Source organism: Camelus ferus, chromosome 16 (genome assembly GCF_009834535.1).
Source record: "Camelus ferus isolate YT-003-E chromosome 16, BCGSAC_Cfer_1.0, whole genome shotgun sequence".
Taxonomy (NCBI): domain Eukaryota; kingdom Metazoa; phylum Chordata; class Mammalia; order Artiodactyla; family Camelidae; genus Camelus; species Camelus ferus.
Window position 1 is genome coordinate 26,512,457 of NC_045711.1, and position 20,872 is coordinate 26,533,328.

The 20,872-nt window shown below is 48.4% G+C and overlaps 2 protein-coding genes across 6 annotated transcripts in view; one reads left to right on the top strand and one right to left on the bottom strand.

The window, feature by feature from the left end:
• Window positions 1-10,428, bottom strand: part of COG1 (component of oligomeric golgi complex 1) — a 13,269-nt gene extending 2,841 nt beyond the window's left edge. Inside the window, 10 exon segments of the mRNA XM_032456933.1 lie at window positions 678-839; window positions 1,315-1,461; window positions 2,014-2,805; window positions 3,169-3,379; window positions 3,562-3,718; window positions 6,363-6,533; window positions 6,672-6,853; window positions 7,003-7,247; window positions 10,098-10,361; window positions 10,363-10,428. Of these exon segments, the coding sequence (XP_032312824.1) occupies window positions 678-839; window positions 1,315-1,461; window positions 2,014-2,805; window positions 3,169-3,379; window positions 3,562-3,718; window positions 6,363-6,533; window positions 6,672-6,853; window positions 7,003-7,247; window positions 10,098-10,361; window positions 10,363-10,413 (2,382 nt within the window). The 5' untranslated portion in view covers window positions 10,414-10,428.
• SLC39A11 (solute carrier family 39 member 11) overlaps window positions 9,733-20,872 on the top strand; it is a 353,551-nt gene continuing 342,411 nt past the window's right edge. For 3 of the 5 annotated variants that reach the window (XM_032456952.1, XM_032456958.1, XM_032456954.1), the window contains exon 1: window positions 9,733-9,996. The gene's annotated coding sequence lies outside the window, so the exon portion shown is untranslated. Of the gene's footprint in view, window positions 9,997-10,489; window positions 10,591-20,872 lie in introns of those variants that run through there. The other 2 variants (XM_032456947.1, XM_032456949.1) reach the window with 2 other exon arrangements.

Sequence of the window (20,872 nt, forward strand, 5' to 3'; positions counted from 1 at the left end):
GGCTTAAACCAAACTAAAAACTTAATGGCAGGGAAGAGACCCAGCCCTTAAAAAAAGGTCTCAGGTGCTGCAGACAGTCATTTTTAAAGGAAGAAAAGCCCTTGCATGACGGAGAGGCCTTTTGAGGAAGCTCAGGAGAGAAGACTCACCTGAATTCTTTTCCCGATCAGGAGTTGGTCCCATCTTAAAAATGTTACTAATGAGATGGGAGTATACGCCAAAGGCAGAATGCAATGCTTCATCGTAAGTGAGAGGGGCAGAGGGCTGGGGACAGGACCTCCCTGACATGGGTGTGCTGTGCCCTGCTTCTGCTCCCACGTCCTCACACTCCCCCTGAGCAGTTCATCTGCCTGAACACACTTGATCCTGAGGAAACAGGTGAATAATTTGCCCAAAGCCCGCAGTGACCATGTGGCAGTGCCAGGGTTAGAAACTAGGTCTTCTCTACTTTGAGGCTTTCATCCTCGCCACTTGTACTGAATGGCCTTTTTAGCGAAGACCTGCTTGACCCTTGAGAATGGATGTGATTAAACTCGCAGAGCAGGAAGCCACTACCAGTTAGATAGCCTGGGGCGAGAGGTGCTTCACACTTGGAATCCTGGCTGTAAACTACCCAAATCCAAAAAAAGCTCTGATTTTTACTTCTGTTTTTAATGGAAAAAGATTCACACACCTACCTTCATCTGTTTTTCTTCCGAGAGTTTCTCATAGGCAGCTACTACTTGAGCCAGGCAGCTTTTCAGCATCTCCTGCAGTGTCACCTTTGGCAAGGCATGGCCTCCAACCCGATTAATTTCCTGGCATAAGCTAAACAGGAAGGACTGGACGTACCAGGACGGCTAAAAGAACAAAGGAATGTCAAGTTGCCATCTTGTACCAATTAAATGAGACTCGGTACAAGTGGATCCATCTATCCTTACTAGGCTTGTATGCTAGGACCTTGACCTCGCCAGTCAACCCCTCTCAGACCAGAGCAGACCACTTAGCAGAGACAAGTGACATCTGCCTGTCATTCCCTTGGTGGTCTGGGGTTGACCAGGCACAATGTTTTACGTTGCTGTTTTCACTTTAGGTGAAAATGGTCCTCTAATTAGCACAGAGTCTGTGCTCCAAAAGGAAAGAATCACTACCTGACTTCTCAGTCTGCTATTTACTTGGCCCTCTGCCCACTTTGCCTCCACAGTAGAAAGTTATACGTTACTTCCAGCTCTTCCTCAAAAGCTGTATGTTGAACGATCACCCAAAGCCCTGTTCGTTGCGCAGAGCAGGTTCTCCCTGCTCGGTTCACGGGCCCTCAAGCTGGCACGTGCCTACCTGTATAGGGAGCCGGATCTTAGACGTGACACTGCTCCCAGACTCTGCTTCCTCCTGAATTTCTAGTTCATCCCAACTGGTGGCCGTGGCCAGGACTGAGCCAGCATCGTCTAAAAGTAACGACTGGGCGAATCCATGAGCCAAAACCTGGTAATAAAAAAAGCAACTACCTATAGAGGCTGCTCAGATACTTCACAGAGTTTGTTTCAAACTCCTCAAGTAACCTTGAGGACCAGCCTCCGCCGCTCGGGTCACGTGTGGGAAGGCGAGGGGCAAACATCACTTTCCTTCTGGCTAACGGCTGCTGTCAGCAGTGGGAATCTGGGTTGCTAACCACTCTGCAAATGCCAGGAGCCACCTCTTAAGATGCCAGTGGGGACTATAGGCATTATGGTATTTGGGTGAAAAGAGCAGAAAATAGAGACCACCGTCCAAGGAGAGAGTCTTTCATTCTCATCAGATGGAAGGAAAAAAAATGCAGGTTTTCTGTCTCTAAAACCTGGGCTAAAATGAACAGAGAAGTTTTTACATTTGAGCTCCCTGGCAGAGGTAAGTGACAGTGCTATGTGAAATACGGGTTGTTACCCTCTTACTGTGAAAAGACCTGACTGGGCGTGGCCCGCCTGGACTACGATGAAGAGGAGAGAAAACGGGGACGGCCCGGCGGGCATAGAAAGAACACACCTACGCGTCACTCACTTTGACGACGGCTGAGCTCCAGACCCGGTAGCCCATCACGCTCTGCTGCAGGAGGAGTTCCTTAACTTCCTGCCACTTGGCCTGCGTAGGAAGTATTTCTTGAGTTTTCCCCTTTCCCTGTTTTTTCAGAGCCCTAGAATCCCTTGCTGGTTTCTCAGTGCTCCCTGATTTTCCCAAGATGCACTGCTTCAGGTGGGGACACAGGTCTCCCAGTGACTGGCAGAGTCTGGCCATGAAAAGGACCGCATGCAGCTTGACCCCGCTGAGCACATCCTGCTGCCCTTGCACAGCCTGTTCGATGCTCTGCAGCTCCGCCCAGACACAGTCCGTGATGTGCTTGATGCAGGCCGTGGAGTGAGTCCGCAGCATCTCCTGCACGGTCCCCGCATCTGCGTATCTGTCAAAGGCACAGTTCTTGGCTTGCGTAGGGGAGGCGTCCTTCGGCAGTGACGGGTCCCCAGAGGGAAGGTAAGCCAGGAGGTCGTCCAGTTTCACCTTCAGCTTAGAATCCAGAGCAGCACAGAAGGTCTGTGCACAGGGGCTGACGGCTTGGGCTTTCATGGAGAGCCCGCTGCCGGGGAACCGGGTCCGGTTTGACACACTGACCCAGGCAGCATCGGAAGGCAGGTCGCTGGGGCTCTCGGACCAGAGGAAGAGGGACATGTTGTGCTCAAAGTGGATGTGCTTATTGGAAGTGGAGCTGCTCGTGCTGCTTTCAAGTTCCTGCAAAGCTGAAATCAGGAGTTCTTTGGAACTACTGGAGATGGAGTCAAAGCCTTCTTTTGTCAGAGTCTAAAAGAGAATGAGAGAAGAGTTCAAATCCCACTTCCTTCCAGGAAATCTCAAAACCAGAGCAGCAAGTGGCAATCTCTGCCAGCATTCAGAATGTTCTCCAGCATGCTCAGAAAGCTGACTCGGTGGTGACAGAGAACAAGGCCATGACCGATGGATGTGGATGTGTTCCCGATCACCCGACAGGGGCCTGGCCTCTTCTTCAGCAGCAGAATCTGTTCATTTTTATGGTTCATTATCTGGAAGAGTCACCCCTGGAGTGTCAGCAGCGGTACACTTCACAAGTGACAGGAATCTACCCAGTCAAAAGATGACACTGGGGTTGGCCATAAAGCAGTGGGACCACGTGATTCCCCACCTCACCTGTAATCGGTCGAGGAAGAGCGGCTGCATCAAGTCCTCCCAGAACAAGAGTGGCTTCTCCAGAAGCCTCTGACATATCACGTCCCAGCTGTGATTGGTGGACTCGTGGGTGAGCAGCTCCCACATGGCGTCTCGGATCCCTGCGAGCCCTTTCATGGTCGTCACGTATATAAGCAGGTTGCTGATCCCAATTTTAATGTCTTCTTTACACCTGCAACAAAAGCATTTTTCTTGGGCTTCATTAGTTTCCTGGTTTTCACACCTTTATTAAGAAAACTAGTAGGACTCCCCATGCAGAGCACCATCCAGAACATCAGGCCTCCCCTTCCCTCCTCGGTGGCCCCGTGTGGCCCCACGTGAGGCTGCACGAGTGTCCTGCCCGCTGCCACTCACACGTGGATCCACTTCTGCAGCGTGTCCCTCAGGTACTCCTGGCTGATGGGGTGGGCGAGCGTGCGGAGGCCAGGCTGGAAGTCGACGACGGACGCGGGCAGGTGCTTGAACCAGCTGCACAGCCTCATCTCCTCTTGCAGGACCCCGGTGCCCCTTCCTAGGGAGAAGGCCAAGGAAGAGAGACGTCGTCGGGACCATCCTCTGAACAGCAAACTTAAAAGGGACCTGGAGGGAATTTTAAAAAGTCCTTCCTCGAGGCAGGCCAGACTGGACCCCTGAAACCGGGGAAAGGAAAGTACAGAGTACATGCAGGGCTCCCGCATCAGGGAGGGCGTGTGGCAGCGTCCCCCGACTCTGTCATCCTGTTGGTTGAGAAGAAGGTGAAGGACAGACAGGAATTGGGGGGGGAAGGAGAGAGAGGAGGAATGAGGGCTCTGCCATCCTTGGCATTTTAAAACTAGCACTTAAGTTGTCAAAAAATAAAAGGTGATGGTTTCCCTTTCCTCACCGCCCTCCTGCCTCCCTGGAGGACCTAAGGGAGGAGTTGACGACCACTCATCCTGCGGGCGAGCTGCTCTGGCTCTTTGAGTAGGGGGGTGTCCCCAGGAGGGCACAGGCTGACACTGAGTGACTCCGGAGGGCCCATTCACTATGTCCGCTGCACGAGCACCCACTGGTGTTTGAGACCTGGGGACCTGTCTGAGGTCCCTCCTACTGGTTTTCCAACACCAGGACAAATCAGCCAATACTCACCTTTCAGGAGGGGGAGGAAGTATTAAATGTAAGTGCCTGGAGGGAAACTGAGGCATAAGGAAGTCGTGCCCTTGTTGAAAGATAAAGTCATCCAGAGAAGAGACTGTTTAATACACATCTCTCTCAGAAAAGGACCCCAGGGCTGTCACCACGTTCTACTCGTTTCCCTTCTACCTCTGCCTGTGTCTCCTCCATCTGACCTTGGATTTCTGGAGTGTCCTGAGGCCAGTCCTCTGTTGCTCCCTCCTCTTACGGGTGATGTCATCCCTCCCCAAGGCTTCAAACCACCACCATGCGCAGACGCACCTGCACGTGCGTCTCTGGCCAGACCACTCACTGCTCTGTCCTGGACCCACAATCACCTGTCCACCCCACATTCCCATTCCAAGGTCTCAGTTGTTCCCAATACAACATTTTCAAAAGTGAACTCATCATCAGCCTTTTCAAACCAACTCCTTTTCAAACCCGCCTACACTGTTGGTGGGAGTGTAAATTGGTGCAGCCACTACGGAGAACAGTATGGAGGCTCCTTAAAAAACTAAAAACACAGTTACCATACAATTCTGCAATCCCACTCCTGGGCATGTATCTGGAGAAAACTCTAATTTGAAAAGATACATGCACCCCAATGTTCACAGCAGCACTATTTACAGTAGCCAAGACATGGAAGCAACCTAAGTGTCCAGCTACAGATGACTGGATAAAGAAGATGTGGTATATATATACAGTGGAATACTACTCTGCCATAGAAAAGAAGGAAATAATGCCATTTGCAGAAACATGGGTGGACCAAGAGATTATCATATAAGTGAAGTAAGTCAGAAAGAGAAAGACAAATGGCATATATCACCTGTATGTGGAATCTTAAAAAAATGACACAAATGAACTTATTTACAAAATGGAAACAGACTCACAGACATAGAAAACAAACTTATGGTTTAGGGCAGGGAGTGATAAATTGGGAGTACAGGATTAGCAGATAAAAACTACTGTATATAAAATAAAAACAAGGTCCTACTGTAGAGCACAGAGAACTATCCTCAGTATCTCATAATAACCTATAATGAAAAAGAATATGAAAAGGAATACATACATACATATATATAAAACTGAATCACGATGCTGTACACCAGAAGCTAATATAACATTGTAAGTCAATTATACTTCAATAAAAAAACAAAAACACAAACCCAATTCCTTTTCTAGTAAACTTGGACACCTTTGTCCCATACCCTCCATAGCCAACCCCTCACCAAATCAGCTCCTACATACATGTTGGAGTTGTCCAATCAGCTCCATCTCTACTGCCCCCATCGTCTGTCCCCTGGTTCATGGTGACAGCCTCTTACGTGAGCTCTCAGCGTTCACTCCAGCCCCATGGGCATCCACTGCCACGTACTAGTCAAATGCATTTAATTCCAATTGGGACAAATGCTACCAAATAAAAGTATAGGATGCATGGAAACATGTAACAGAAGGATTAGCAAGCCTGGAAGGTCCCAGAGGGCTATCCACTGTTCTTTTCACATGGCTCTGCAATATCTGGTTACAAATGACAAACTGGACACATATCTTCTCATGCTATTCCTCCCCTCACCCACTACCCCTTACCCTCATCTGCTTCCTTTCAGTTCCTTACATACTAACATCCTCCTTGCCTCAGGATCTTTGCATATCCTCTTCCTTCTGCATGGAACTCTTGCTTGCCTTCTTTGCCTGGCTAACTTTTACTCAACCTGCAGGTTTCAGTTTAAGTATCATGGCCTCAAGGAAGTCTCTGACCTTGGTGTGGTCCCTCCATTCAATGCCACCAAGTCAACTTGTACCCTGCCTTTACGGCAATGACCAATATCTTATTAAGCAGGTATTTTGTATTCGTTAGTTCAACATCTGCTTCTACCATTAGACTGACCTCCATGAAGGTGGATCCCTATCTGTCCAGTTCACTGCTGTATCCCCAGAGCCCAGCACAGTAGCTGGCAGATGGTAGAGGCCCAGTAAACCTGCTGAAAGAACTGGAAAATAAAAGAGGTTGGCAAAGAGCTCACCGGTAGGATGCTGGCCTGTGATGGAGTCCAGAGTTGAGAAGAGCAAGCCACAGGGCAGGGATGGATCAGGCAGCAGACCTTCTGGTAAAGTGTAGAAAAGAGCATAAGCCTGGTTCAGAGTGGTGGCCAGCAACTCCACTAATGAGCAAATCTGAGCCTTGACACCAGCACCTGCGAGAAGAAAGCGTCCTCTTTTAACAATTTCCTTTAGTAAAGTTAGAGAACAGTCCGGCTGCTTCAGTCTCCCTCAGCTCATGTGGCTCCATCCCCCTGTTTAAGGAACAAAGCTTGGAGGGAAGCCACACCCACCGTGGTGCGGCTGGTTGAGAAGTTTCTGGATAGCTGCCTTTCTGGCCAACAGGAAGTCTGTCAGGGCTTGGCGAGGAGAACTCTCTTCTAGGAGCATCGCAGAGCACAGGGCCTCAGCCACAGCTTGGTCAGACACGGCCTGGCATTTAAGCAGCATCTTGCTCTCATGCAGAATGGTGGACCTAGAGAGATGGTGACAAAGGTCAGCAGGGGACTTTTTACATCTGGGGAGAAGAACCCCAGGATGTCAGGAAAGAAGGCATATTCCACAAAACTGCAGGGGTGAGGTGTGGCCATCACCAGAGAAGGTCTTTATGCTGGATCCACTTACCGGAAGTGGCTGGCCGCTGCCACCTGCCGGATGAGAATAGGGAATCGGGCAAGGACAGGGCTGTATCGGGAACTAGAAGAATCCAGCTGGAGCAGGTGGTGCAGGTGGCAGCAGAGCAGGTAGAGCTGGGTGGCGTGGAGATACTGCGAGGCCTCCATCGAGCTCCAGATCTTCTCAGGAATTTCTAAGAGTAGCTTGATCTGGGCAGCCATGCTGTAGAACTTCTCCTGGGATGGCTGCTGTGGCTGCAGGAAAGGCACAGAATTAAGTCAGAGTAAACAAAAGCAAGGTCAGTGTTGGGCCAGCAAGGGGAGAAATGTAGGGGTACTTGGGGGCACAAAGCTTTCACTAAGCCACTCAGCAAGGCATCGAAGGTTGGTGCAGCATAAGTACTGGAGTCTGGCTTTTCCTACCAGTTGCACCTTTGCTCTGTCCCGTGGAGGGGCAGACTTCCTCTGATCATCTCTGTCTGGTTATCGGGGATCCTCGTGATGTTTCAATAGCCCGGAGCTCATGCATCACCCCGAGTGAGCTTTCTCCTTCCCTCTTCTGATGTTCAGCCTTCCGTTTTCTGCTGCTTCTCTGAGGGCACTGTGGACTTCTGGGCTGGCTGCTCCTCTTTATCAGCCTTCCAACAACTCTTCTTCTGGTTCAGTCCTCCTGCCTCTGTTCATCTGAGTCAGTCCTCTTACTTCATGGTTCTCTTCCCGCAAACATCACTTCCAGGCAGAGCACTACCACATCTTTATTTTCAGTCCTCAAATCTCCCCTGAATCCTTACTGAGCCTTTTCTGTTGCTGCCAGACTTCTCCTCTGGGAAGTTTCACTGCCGCGCTATAAGCAGTATATTTAAAACTAAATTCATCTCCCTACCAAAATACCTGACCTCCCGAAATAGCTGATCTCCCTAAATATCTTCGCATGTACCACCACTCTGCCCCTAATTCCCAGGAAATTCATGGCCTTCTGATGGTTCTGCTGATACTTCTCCTACCTAGGTTGCTGTTACCACTTCCACGATTCTCATGCAGGTCATTATCATCTCACACTTAGATTAATCCAAAAACATTTCACTTGCGCTATGTTCATTCTCTATCCCCTCCAATCTATCCTCCTTTGCTGCCAAATTAACATTCTTCAAAGGCCAGTTAGATCCCATCTTTGCTCAGTTCTAAAAGGTTCCTTGCTGCTTAGTCTCTTAGCCGGGTGGTCAAGGGTTGCCTCACCTGCTGCTGCTTTCTTCCAGGGACCCTTGAATCCCCTGGTTCCCATGTGTGGGATGGGAGGGTGACCCTAGGGAACATGAGGCAGTATCTGGAGACAGTTTTGATTGCCATAGTGGGGGGACAGGAAGGCTACTGGCATCTAGTGGGCAGAAGCCAGGGATGCTTCTAAACATCCCACAATGCACAGGATAAGCCTTTACAACAAAGAATGATCCAGTCCCAAATGTCAACAGTACCAACAATTTTAATCAGACTGATACCTGGTTTTCACTGTCTTTACAGACTCCAGACCCATATTCCAAATCTCATCTGTCCTAAAGGACCCTCCTTACTGAGAAGGATTCAAGCATGAAGTGACCTGCTTCAGAATTCTTATGGTAAATAAGTGTACACAATTATTCTGGGAATCAATCATCCATTATCCTTAAATGTCGTCTTCTGCTAGACTATTTCTTAAAAGTACTTATTACTGTATTATTTAATTATTATTATTATTTTTTTGGCAGGATCGGGGGGAGGTAATGATGTTTATTTCTTTTTAGAGGAGGTGCTGGGGATTGAACCCAGGACCTCCTGCATGCACTCTACCACTTGAGCTGTACCCTGCCCACCTGCTATTCTAAACTATTTACGGTTTTCTTATCAACTTTCCATGGATTTAATTCCTCAACTAGATTGTAAACTCCTTCAGAGCAGGAATTGGGAGACTTCTGATTCTTTGTGCCTTGAACACAGAAGGCACTCAAATTTTGTGAGTCTGGCTGAGAATAAATCAGACACAACAATAAAAATACATTTCTAAAGATAAACATAGTACAAATTAGTTTTTTTTTTTAATAAACTCTGAGGCATGACTCAATTACAGCAAAGGCCGGCCACCTCAGTGGGGGGCAGGTACTAAATGCACAGCTTAGGGAGGAATGAAGTCTCCCATTTCAAAAATTAATGAAGCATTTTCAATCTTCTCTGGTTCTACTGCGTGAGCCCAGCCTAATAACCTGAATTCTTCCGTATTAAAAAGGCTGTATTAAGAAGTTCCAAACTGGAGCTAAATTGTACTTCTGCGGTTTCTTCTTCCGCACCCTGTAAGGCGGTTCTCCCAGGTTTAAGAACAAAGTCCGTGCCTACCTTTCTCACCCTCCGTGCCCCTTCACTCTGCCATCCTTAAGTCCATGTTCTTTAGGGACACAAAAGGCTGCTCCAATATTAGGATGTGTTCAGGGCTGAATCTTTCAACATCTAATCATTAGTGTTTGGAAGAAAAGGCAGTTAGGATGACCTGATTAGAATAACCTTAGCTCCTCAAAATGAAAATGTTCTGCTATTAAAAGATGGGAGCTTTGGATGTCTGCTTCTGCCCTCCGACAACTCCACCAAAGGGTAGCCAGAGCTCTTCGGGACTGCGGAAGTTATTCCTGGGAGCGCGGTGGGGGCGGGGGGCAGACCGGGAGGAGGAGGGGACGACTCGGGGGGCGGGGGGAGGTGTCAACTCGGGGGAGAAAGCTTTTCTAGAAACAATGTGAGAAAATGTTAGTATACGGAGCGAGTTGAGCTGTCTAGCGAGAGACCCCTGGCGTTTCCGTCTAAAGTTGGAAAGGAAAGCCCAGTGAACCGAGAAGCGAGGTGAGGGAAGCAAGGCTCGGGGGGAAGGCTCCTGAAGGAACGGCCGAGTGACTTTGGGGACCGGCTCAGCGGCGGGGACCGGGCTGCGGGCGTGCTTCCCCAGGAGCGGAGCGCAGAGAGCGGCCGCAGGCTCTTCCCCAGACAGGTGAGGAGCCGCCGGGGCCGCGGACTGACCCGCGGGGGTGGCAGTGGCAGCGGCAGCGGCAGCGGCAGCGGCCGGGCGGGGCGCGGGGGTCCGGGGCTCACCTGCGGGTCCCGCGGCGGCCGGGGCGCGGCCGAGCCGGCCTGGCGGAGGCGGGCGCAGTACTGGTCGGTGGCCCTCACGGCGTCCACCAGCCCCTCGGCGCAGCGGCGCATCTGGCCGATGGTGTCGGCCGCCTCGATCAGGTCGCGGTACCGCTCGCCCACCATCTGCCGCAGCTCCTCCTTCTTGTGCTCAATCTCGGCCCGAACCTGGCGCTCCAGCCCGCGAATCTCCTCTGCTCCATGTGTCTCGAAAAGCGCCGCGGGGGTCGCGCAGGTCCAGCCGCTTCAGCGCAGGGGAGGCGGCCGCGGCCGCCATGATGGACCCGTCAGCCGCTCCCCAGGGCGCTTCCGCCCGGCGATCCCGCCCGGCGGCCATCTTGGTTGGGGGCGGAAGCGGTTCCGCCCCGCTGGCGGCCGTGCTGGTTCCGGGCGGGGCCGGCGCTGGGCGGTTGTTTTTAAGCGGAGACTGGTGGTTAGATCGCTAAGGCTGCAGGTAGGTCGGGCTCGCCCTCTCACGGATCTGAAGCCCCTCCCAGCGCGGGTGGAGCCTTTCCGCGTCGAAGTTAATTACGGTCAAGCGCCTGCCGTCTGATTGTAATACCTCCTCGGACGCTCTTGTCCTTTACTAGTGACATCGCGACTCAGGACAGGGGTCTTTCCCCTGTGAGGATGCAGTTAAACTCTCTGCCGGTTCCCATTCCCTCGGAATCCCTCGGCCGCTGCCGTGTCCTGGGATGAATGAAGAGCTGACCCGCGGGTGCGGGACCGCAGCTGGAACGCAACCTGTCACCCCTGCTCTGCCTGCTGGCTCTTGGCGTGCAGCCTTCTCGGGCGTCTTTGTTGTTCGTTACTTTCTATGGTCATCAACCGAGTGCAGTGTTAGGAAAAGAGAAGTTTTGAGTCCGTTTTTGTTCATTGGAAAGAGTAACTTCACAGTTGCCCTGGACCGGGCGGGAGCGCAGGGCTAGTCTGCCCCTTAAGGGGTGTGCGCACGCTGGTTTGCTTCTGGTTTTCTTTTGTGGGTTGGTTTATTATTTGGAGTTTTCGTTTTTGTTTCAGATCAGCGTTTTACCATCTATTCTACTTTGTCACACAACTTCCCACAAACTCAAAGCGCTCCCTGGTGGGGATCTGCACTTTGCTCTCGCTGCCGTCCTGTTCTGTAGGGACGCTTGCCGGTGTTTGGCTTCCCAGCATCTGCGGAATCGCTTTTCTGTGTTTGGAGAAGTCATCTGTGTTGAGGCAAGATCTGTTCCCCTTACAGCTGTGCTGGGCTCGGCCAACCAGACACAACCACCTAGGGCTTTAGATGGCGAGCTAGTGATGTCAAGGAGCAGGAACAGTGGAGATTTTGGTGGTGGCAGAGGTACCACCTGCAAGCACCCACACTCCAAGGCCAGCAGGGACACTGGCTCCAGCTGAAGCGCCCAGCTGCCAGTGCTGGTGGTAGTGCTGGTGACAGCCATGGGCAACCACAGTGGTGTCCTCACCAGCATCTCCCTGAGGCATCTGTTGACTGGTTTCTCAATGTCAGCTTCCCCTTATTCGTGTCTGCTCGCTGAGCCAGGTTCCCCAGCTTTCCCAGATGTTCTGTGAGCTGTCCAGTCTCTTACTGATAAATTTCGTTTCTTTGAAAATCAAAACAGTTTCCATTGCTTGTGCTCGGGACCCTAACTGACGCACTCTCCAAGTTTCCAGTTCTGTGAGAGTTTGGCTGGTGTCTTTCTAATAGCAAGAGGGAGGAATGTCAACAGTCAGTCAGGGTGTGCGGGCCCCGAGGCTTGCAAGAGGCGACGCGCACTTGTGCATACACCTGTCATTTAGGTAGAGAAAAGGCAAACTCGCCAAGCTAACATCTCCACTGAGGAGCGTGTTCTGAGGGTGTGCCTTCCCTACCGTCTCTCTCTGCTTCCCCTGCCAAGTTCATCCGGCTGCCCTGAAGATGCCACTGTTGCTCTTCCGCTGGCAGAACCGAGAGCCTGACTGAGGCTGTTACAAGCCATCTTCTTGCCTGGAACCTGGGAAAGCTCTGGGAGCTGGAGGAGATATGTCTTTGACCCTTTACTCTCCATGTCTCCTTTCCCATTCCCCCTGCACTGAGGCAGCCCCTGGCTCATCTGTCTTCTTCTGCTTTGTCCCCCTGTCACAACCAGGATGTGGGCAGAGGGATCAGCTTCAGCCGCTGAACCAGGCGCTGTGCTGGGGACAGAGCAGCAGAGATGAGAAATAGAGTCTGTCACTCTCTCTTTTTTTCTCAAGGAGGCACACAAACAAGAAGCACCTCCTAGTTTTGTTGCCATGGTTTAGTTTTGGTTCAGGAATAGGGGGTTGTGTGTGTCTGTGTGTGTGTGTGGTGTGGTGTGGTGTGGTGGCAGCTCTTGATGTCAGATTTTCTTCCTTTCACCTTGAATCTTTAGGGGTAGAATTTTAAACATCCAGCGTTTACATTCAAGAGATTACCTTTAGCCCTGGGCTCCTGAAATCAAACGTAGGCATTCTGCCAATTATAATAGCTGTGATTTCGAGCACCACCTAGGCACTTTGCTTATATTATCTTTAATTCTGACTGTAATCCTACAGCATAGGCGGTCTTACACTCCTTTGATTGGTAAAACAAGGTTCAGCAAGACCAAGGAACCTGTCTGAGATTACACAGTCAACAGCCAAGCCCGTCTTCAGATTCCCAGTTAGTTTGACTCTAAAGTCTCATGATTAGCTTCAAGGAAACTTTCAGAACATCAAGAGATAGAAAAGCCAAGCTGTTCTGAGCATCATTCAGATGGTACCTACACTGCTTCCTGTCCTGTGCCCAAAGGTGAGTCTCTAAAAGTATGGGCAGCTTGGGACCCAAGCTGGAGTGGCTCCCCAGTGATTTGGGGGCAGATGGTACACGGGGTGGCCATGCCAAGCTGTCTGCATGCTGGAGGGCTGTCTTTTAAAACTGGGAACATGTTCTGACATTTACACTTTCTCTGGGGCCATCAGACTCTTAGCTCACTCAGAACATCGAGGGGGGGCAGGTTTCTCCTTACTTTTTAATAGAAAGATAGAAAGCAAGCCAGCATAATGCCTAAAATAGAAGGTTTTTTTAAAAACAGATTTTTGCAGATACCACATGTTCTTTTTCTGTTCTTTTGCATTTCTTCTAAATTTTTTAAAATTAATTTATTTTTAATGGAGGTACTGGGGATTGAACCAGGACCTCATGCATGCTAAGCATGCGCTGTACCACTGAGCTATACCCCCAACCCCCGCCCACTCCATGTTCTTTTTCTTTTATGCATTAAGTGGTCTAGCATCTGGGAAAGGGTCCCCTCGACCTTGGCTCCCTGACTAAATGATTGCAAAATGAGTGAATGGTGTTATACATATACGCCACACAGTCACAAAGTATCTGCTCAAAGGATGCATTTTGGAAGAGGCAAAAGAATCTTTTACCATGTGTTGCCTAATAGCTGAAACACTGACAGCAGTAAGACGGTTCTAACCTGTATCACACCCACTTCAATGCCTTGCTTCAGGACCTCTTCTTCTGTGTAAGGTGGCTGCATCTTTGGCATGCCGCTGTTTGACCTGAAGAGTGAACCTGCTGAGTCTGTCTGTACCCTGATCACGTTGGAGGGAGGGCTGTCCTCTCATGGAGTTAGGATGGAATAGGGGCTGGGCACACCAGAGAGGAGAGAAGAAATGGAAGAGACAAAGTAACAGAGGAAACTTAAAATGAGAAATTTAACTCTGCCTAAGCTAGGAGAAATGGAAAGGGAGAAAGCAAGAAGGTGGGAAAAAAAGGAGAGATATCCAACCTCAAATTAACAGAGAGCAAGGAAAAGAAAGGGAAATCTGATCTGGTAAAGGACAGACTATGTCAATAAAAAGAGTGTCAGGGGCTGGACCGAAGGTTGAGTTACACACTGCTGCCCGACATGATTCAGACATTGGGTGTTTGCCCTTGGCTGAGATGCCAGTGGGATGAAGAGAGCCTAACGCAGTAGTCTTGACATCTTCATGTCAGCGTTTATCAGCCAGTGCCCACGGGAGCTGATGTTTGTAGTAGAAGGGATGGTTATTTGACTTAACTATTTGCAGATACCTAAGACCCCGCCTTCAACAAATAGCCAGGTAGGCATCACACCTGATGGAAGGGAGCCTGGACGTCTGGGCGACACACATTCTCAACACCTTGACTAAAAAAGGTGATATGGGAACTCACACTGCAAACATTGTCTCTAACTAGTGTCTATTTGAGTACCCACTATGTTAATCAGCTGTGTGTTGAATGCTACAGAGAATACAAAAGATGTTTGATTAAAGCCAATGATACTGTAATAAGCTCTCACTTCTTTTCAAGTCTCCTACGTTGTCTTTTCCTGTTCCCCACGGTACCACCCTCTCGCACAGAAGTAATCAGACAGGAATGATGCTAAATCACCCTTCTGCTAAATCCACTAAATCTAACTCTGGATCTCACCCCTCCCACCTCTCAAAGATTTCACTTCTCTCTCCTCCGTAATTTTCTCCTTCTCAGCTGGATCGTTCCCATTATCTCAAAAATATTCTCTAGCGCCTCCCATCTTATAAAAATGCTCCTTTGTCTACAGCTCTCCTGCTGGCACCCGCCCATTTCTCCTCTCCTCATCACAAGGAGACATCTTAACCCTTGGTAACTTCTGTCTTCACAAGTCACCTCCCTGTCTCTTTTTCAGCTCCATCCATGAGGGATTCTCAAATCATCATCACTCCATGCACTGAGAGACCTCCCTCTCCATCTTGTCTATTTCAGGAGTCCCCTTTCAGTCTCCTGGCCTTTCAGCAGCGTTGGGCCCCTTGTTGACACAGTTGCCTCTTGTCTTCCGTGACATGGCTCCGAGTGGCTTTTCTCTTTCCTCACTAGGCGCTGCTTCTCAACCATTTTTGCTGGCTCTTCTTCCTTTGCTTGACCTTGCAGTGTTGGATGGGCCCAGGCTCAAGCCTTTGCACCGGTCCCTTCTTGATCTGCAGTCCCCGTCTAGGTGATTCTATCCTTCCCCGTCACCTTAAGAATGAGAGGGTCTCCACCGTGCTGATAATTTTGTATGTTGCAGAGGGAAATCACACAGTTGCATCCCGCATCTTCAGTGCCCAAGCAGAGTTGAGGCTTCGGGTACTGAGCACCTAGAAGGCTGTGTGAGTGGGTGGAGCTCTAGCCCTCCATTCTTTTGGCAGTTCCCAAGCTGCCCAATGGTTATTTTCTGAAAATCCAATGTATCTTCTTAGGCTGTGGAGAGTGCGTCTATTGTTGGAAGGCCCTGAGGGCCCCTCAGTTATGCCTGTACCCTGGTGGAAGTTTGGATGAACTTGTTCCAGCTGTTCTAATAGAATGTGGGCAGCTCTGAGAGTGCTGGGGTTCCAGGAAGGGAGGATATCCTATGAAGGGGCATACTGTGATTTTCTATGTGCCATCTCCCATCACCCCACCCATTCTGCACCCCTCTCTGGAGGCTGACCTCTGTGCACGGCCTCTTTAGGCTCTCTTGTCCTCTGGCTCTGGTTGAATTTGGCCGTGGGAGAAGATCAGAGGGACCTGCTGCGATTCTGGCTGTGGCTAAATTACTTTACAGCCACAGCTCCTTTTGGGTCTCACCTTCCCGATGGCTTTGGCTCTCTCACTGGGCTCTCACAACCTCACCCCTTGCCTGGCCCCTTCAGCTCTTGGGCTAGTGAAGTCTTCCTTCCACCCTGACCTAGTCTCTGGGCATCTCACCCCATCTCTTGCTGACTCCCTTATGCCTCCCCACCTATCTGTACACAGCTCCTTCATTACATTCATTTCAGTTAAAGCCCTTTGAGCGTGCCATCTGTTTCCAGCTGGACCCGTGAGGGATACAGATGGTTACGGACCCGGGATTAACGGCATGATCCGCGCTCCCTCTGGTTAGCACCAGGCTCCAGGCCAACCACGTTCTCATACTGAAGGAAGAACAAAGAACTCAGCAGTGTATAACGTGCCGTGAACTGTCAGTTTCTAGAACATGTTGATGATAAGAGGCTCTGTTTAGCGAGGTGAGAAGTTGATATTCCTGGTCCATTCTGGTGGAGACCAAAGTTTAGTTAGGCTTAGCAGAGGAGGAAAGTCCTCTAGCCAGGAAGGAACATTGTGTAGATAGAAATCATGAAGCACCTTATCAAGTAGACGCATAATGCGTTTACTTTTCTGCACCGCACTTGCTTTCATCCTGCATCACATGGTTGGTTGTGATGGTGCCAGCTAAGCTTTCCTCATGGCAGGATTAGAAGCTGTGGTTTAATATTAGCCAATTTGGAAAATGGTCAGTGGTTTAACAGCCAAAAAGTTCCTGGTCTTCTTTTGCTGTGATTAAAGGTGAGAGGAGCCTCATGTTTACTGGACACCCTGATATACCTGATAATGTGATCCATTATTTAAGATATTTTCTTTCAGCAAATCTTTTTTTTTTTAATTCTTATTTTTTATTGACGTGTAATTGATTTACAGCATTAATTTCAGGTGTACAGCAAAGCGATTCAGTTATACATACGGACATGTTTTTCTTCAGTTTCTTTTCTGTTACAGTTCATTACAAGAAATTGAATATGGTTCTCTGTGCTATACAGTAGGTCCTTCTTTTTTTTGGTCTGTTTTATGTATATTAATATGTATCTGTTAGTCTCAAGCTCCTAATCTATCCCTCCCTGCCTTTTTCCCCCGGGTAACCACAGTTTGTTTTCTATGTCCATGAATCTATTTCTGGTTTGTGAATGAAATTTGTATTTTTTTTTTAGATTCCACATAAAAGCGACATCATACAATATTTGTCTTTGACTTACTTCACTTAATGTGATAATCTCTAGGTTCATCCATGTTGCTGCAGGTGGCATTATTTCATTCTTTTTAATGGTTTTTCAGCCAATCTTTACACAATTCTGTGAGGTCCTTGGCATTATCCCTGTTTTGCAGACAGGTAAATGGGGACTTGAAAATATCAGGCTCTGGGTCACACCTCCCACTGGCAGAAGTGCAGAGATCTGGTTAAGAAATCAGGTTCTGGGCCAGTGATGCAAGTATACTATGCCTCAGTTTCCTCATCTGTGGAATGGGGGTAACAGGAGGACCTACTTCATAGAGCTCTTGTGGGGACTGAATGCAATGAAGAATTCGAACAGGGCTTTGAACAGCACTCAGGACATCGTGAGCCTTCCCCAAATTAGCTAATTTTCTTTTCTGATTTTAGCAGCCTAATTCCTAGTTAAGACTCTGTTTTAAGCACCTGGACTTTTTCTTTTTTTTTTTTTTTTTTTTTTTGGTATGTTTTGATTTTGAGTGAAAGACCTGATGAGAAGATGATTAAAAAAAAAGTTGTTTTCTTTGCTTTTAAAACTCTTGACATTTCTCTGCCATCAGTTTTGCTATTAGCAAACTGTGACATGTCTTTAGGACATTTTTAGAGCATCCCTTTCGTCATCTGTATTGCAGTGACTTAGTCATGCTGTTTAAACCAGGTTACTGAAATCTGGGAGAAATCAGATGGGACCGTTAAAAACAGTCTGTGTGCAAAATGGGACTCACCCACCGTTGTCTGTTTTTAAGCCTTTTTTTTTTCTTTTGCTCTCGGGCAGGTGATTATGAAGACACTTAGAAAACCTTTTGTAGGCTTTTCGTTGGGCTGGGAGTTTTAAAACAAATTGTAAAATTCTAGAGTTTCCAGTTCAGTGTTTTTAGGAAACCTGGGGAGTGAGGGTTATGTCACCTAGGACTCTGGCCCATTTTCCTGAATCCATGGGGTCTTTTTCAGAAGTAAATGGAAGGTGAATTGAGTCCACATAGCTGGCCTAAGGAATGCACTTCAGTCTGAGTCCCTTCAGTGGAGAGTTTGATTTCACGTGAAGGCAGTTTATAAAACCGGGGCGCTTGCAAAAATAAATAAACAAATAGAGTCACTAAAGAAATGTCTGCTTCTTGTTTTCTAGTACATACAATCGAGTATTACAGCAAAGATCGAGACAGATTTACCCCCAGAGAAACACACACAATCACGAAGGCTGGCGGCAGCGAACTTGATAGCATAGTTTTAGCTTTTTCTTCTAAGCCCTGGGGATGCAGGAAAGACACGTGAGCAAGAACAGCCACCTTCAAGATACCATCAGAATAGTAAAAATGTCTAGGTTATGTGCACACCTGTTCTCTACATATTAAAGCCATCATTCACATCACGTAATTAAAACTGTTTTTGCCGGGGGGGCTGCTGAAGGCTTTTTCTGGATGTCCCAGGTTTCTTTGTATTTGTGGAACATGGAAGGAAGAAGGAAACAACATGAAGCCTTCAAAGGCTGGGGTGGAAAGAGCCCGAAGGCTCGCATTTCATTGTCTCCAGCACCTTCAGAAAGGGAGTAGGGAGACAATGCCAGCACCTCTCAAAAGAACAGAAGAGGGGATGAGAAGCACGTGAGAGCCTGGGTGTGAAGGGCTTTCAGTCTCCTTTGATAATGATTGATCTGCTGTTTGTAAAAACCTGCTGTTGTTTATGGTGGCAGCCAGAGAGTGATGGATAGATTAACTCTGAAATAAGGAGTGAATGTACTTTAGGGAAAATGCACCATATGTTAGACTGTCTTCAACACGTTCTAAAAGTCAACTTGGGTACTGTGCGCTCTGTTCTTTCCTAGTGAGATGGTTCTCGGGCTGTTGGAAACTCAGACGGAGACTCTTCCTAAGGGAAGAAGCTTTAAAATCATTCCCGGTAGTTGAATCATCTGCCATTACTTTTACTTGAGATCAGATCGGGTGAACTTGGTGGCTGCTCCTGGCCCTTCCCTGCGTGGCTGGGCTGGCTAATTTCCTCTTCCAAGCAGATGGGAAGCCAGTCTTCGTTATGATTGTTCTCATGGGAACTACTTATTAGACTGCTTCCTTCCGAGGTCACGCGGTGATGGGAAGAGAGATGGAGAGGAAGGATGAACGAGGCTCTCCATCCAGCCGAAGGATGACGTGCCTCTCTGCCGACTGTTTCCTTCAAAATCCATTCCCTGCCTCGTGTTACAAAAATGAAGTGTCCCTCTCTGTTTTTGAAAGGTGAATGTGTGGAACTCTCAAAAAGGGAAAGCATTTTAAAAATTTCAAATTTTAAATATAGTGGGAGGAGGGTATAGTTCAGTGGTAGAACATGTGTCTAGCATGCACGAGGTCCTGAGTTCCATCCCCAGTACCGCCATTAAAATAAATAAGTAAATAAAAGTAAAAATAAATAAGTAAACCTGACTACCTCCCCCACCAAAAAATTAAAAATATATATAAATACTAGAGAACACTGTTTGGAAAGATAGATGGAGGAAATAGAGAAAATGAACTCTGATGAGTGATGTCTTAAAAAATGTGAAACTCCTTGCTCAAAGGCAGCCCATCCCCTGCCTTGACTCCGCGCAGGGTACCTGGGCCTCCGCTGATCTTGGCATTCTTTAAGTGAAGCCGATCTCCGACAATAAGCTTTACTGCTGACATTAGCTGCCACTTTCTTGTCTTGCTTTGGTTCTTCTCCGGCTATTAGGATTTATTAGTCCTGGGACAGAGAAGAAGCCCTCGAAATCCCAAACCCTCTCAATATCCATTTCCTTATTGGCCCAACAGCCCAAAATCACGTAGCTGATGGCAAACTAGATTTCGTGTTCGCTCAGCTGGACTGGAGATGTTGAGTTTAAGATCGAGGAAGAATGGGTTTCCTTGGCTGCAATGACAGGCCCCAGTAGAAGCCACACGCGATGTGGCTGAGGATGCGATTGGTGCCACCTTCCGGTTGACAAGCCCTTGGAGGTGGCAGCAAGCAGAGGTGTCGTGTGAAGGTGCAGGAGAGAAGGGCAGTGAAACACAGCTGTGGTTTGTCGCCCTGCAGAGCAAGGCTGTGGTACATAGTATAGCGCCCATCCACCTGGGAGTTGGGAAGAGCGATTTAGGAGACTGTTTCGGTCTGCCAAAAAGCATTTAAGTGGAAGTCAAACAAAGGGAGTCTTCATCTAGTCTGAGCCTTTGCTCCAGAAGTATCTAGACTCCAGGTTGGCAATGCAGCTGACACTAAACTAATTTTAATTAATCTTGAGAATGAACCCTGGAGAATTCTGTTCATTGAAGAAGGCTATATCAAGCACTTCTTGCCCATCACATGCTGGTGGATACGTAAAATGCCCAAGGTGAGGTGATGTAAGTGTCCCAATCCATGGAAATGGACTGGGGTGGATGGTAGACTCAGGGAAGACTTCTTTTACCTTGAAGAGACTCTTTTGCGGAGGTGTGTCATGGCTGAGGAAGAGAATTGTGATTTATTTGCTTGGTGGCTGAGGATCTCAGCTTCCCCAGGAATGTCCAGCCTCAGATTTGCATTGAGAAGCATGGCAGGGGGTTGTGGGGTGAGGAATGTCTATTAAAACACTGTCCTTGATGAGAAGGTAACTGGGAAATTATTTTGAGTGATGTTTCTGCAAAGAAGTTGTGTTGTTTTTCTTATGTAAAAATATTGCCATGAGCAGAACATGTGTCTCAGGTTGGGTGACTAGTGGGGATGACTTGTAGTAAATCACCTAACCTTTTGTTGACTCTATTTTTTTTTTTTTTAATTTGAGGTGTTATTGCGGGGACAGCTGGCTGCGGCTAGGCGTGCAGTCTGTGACCTGGCACGGAATCCTCTGGGTGAAAAGTTCGCTTGGGCACAAAATCCCCCACCTCTGTCTAGAAAAAAATGACTCAATATCCTTAGACTTCAAATGAGTTAATCAAATTCTAGTTCTCTTCCTCC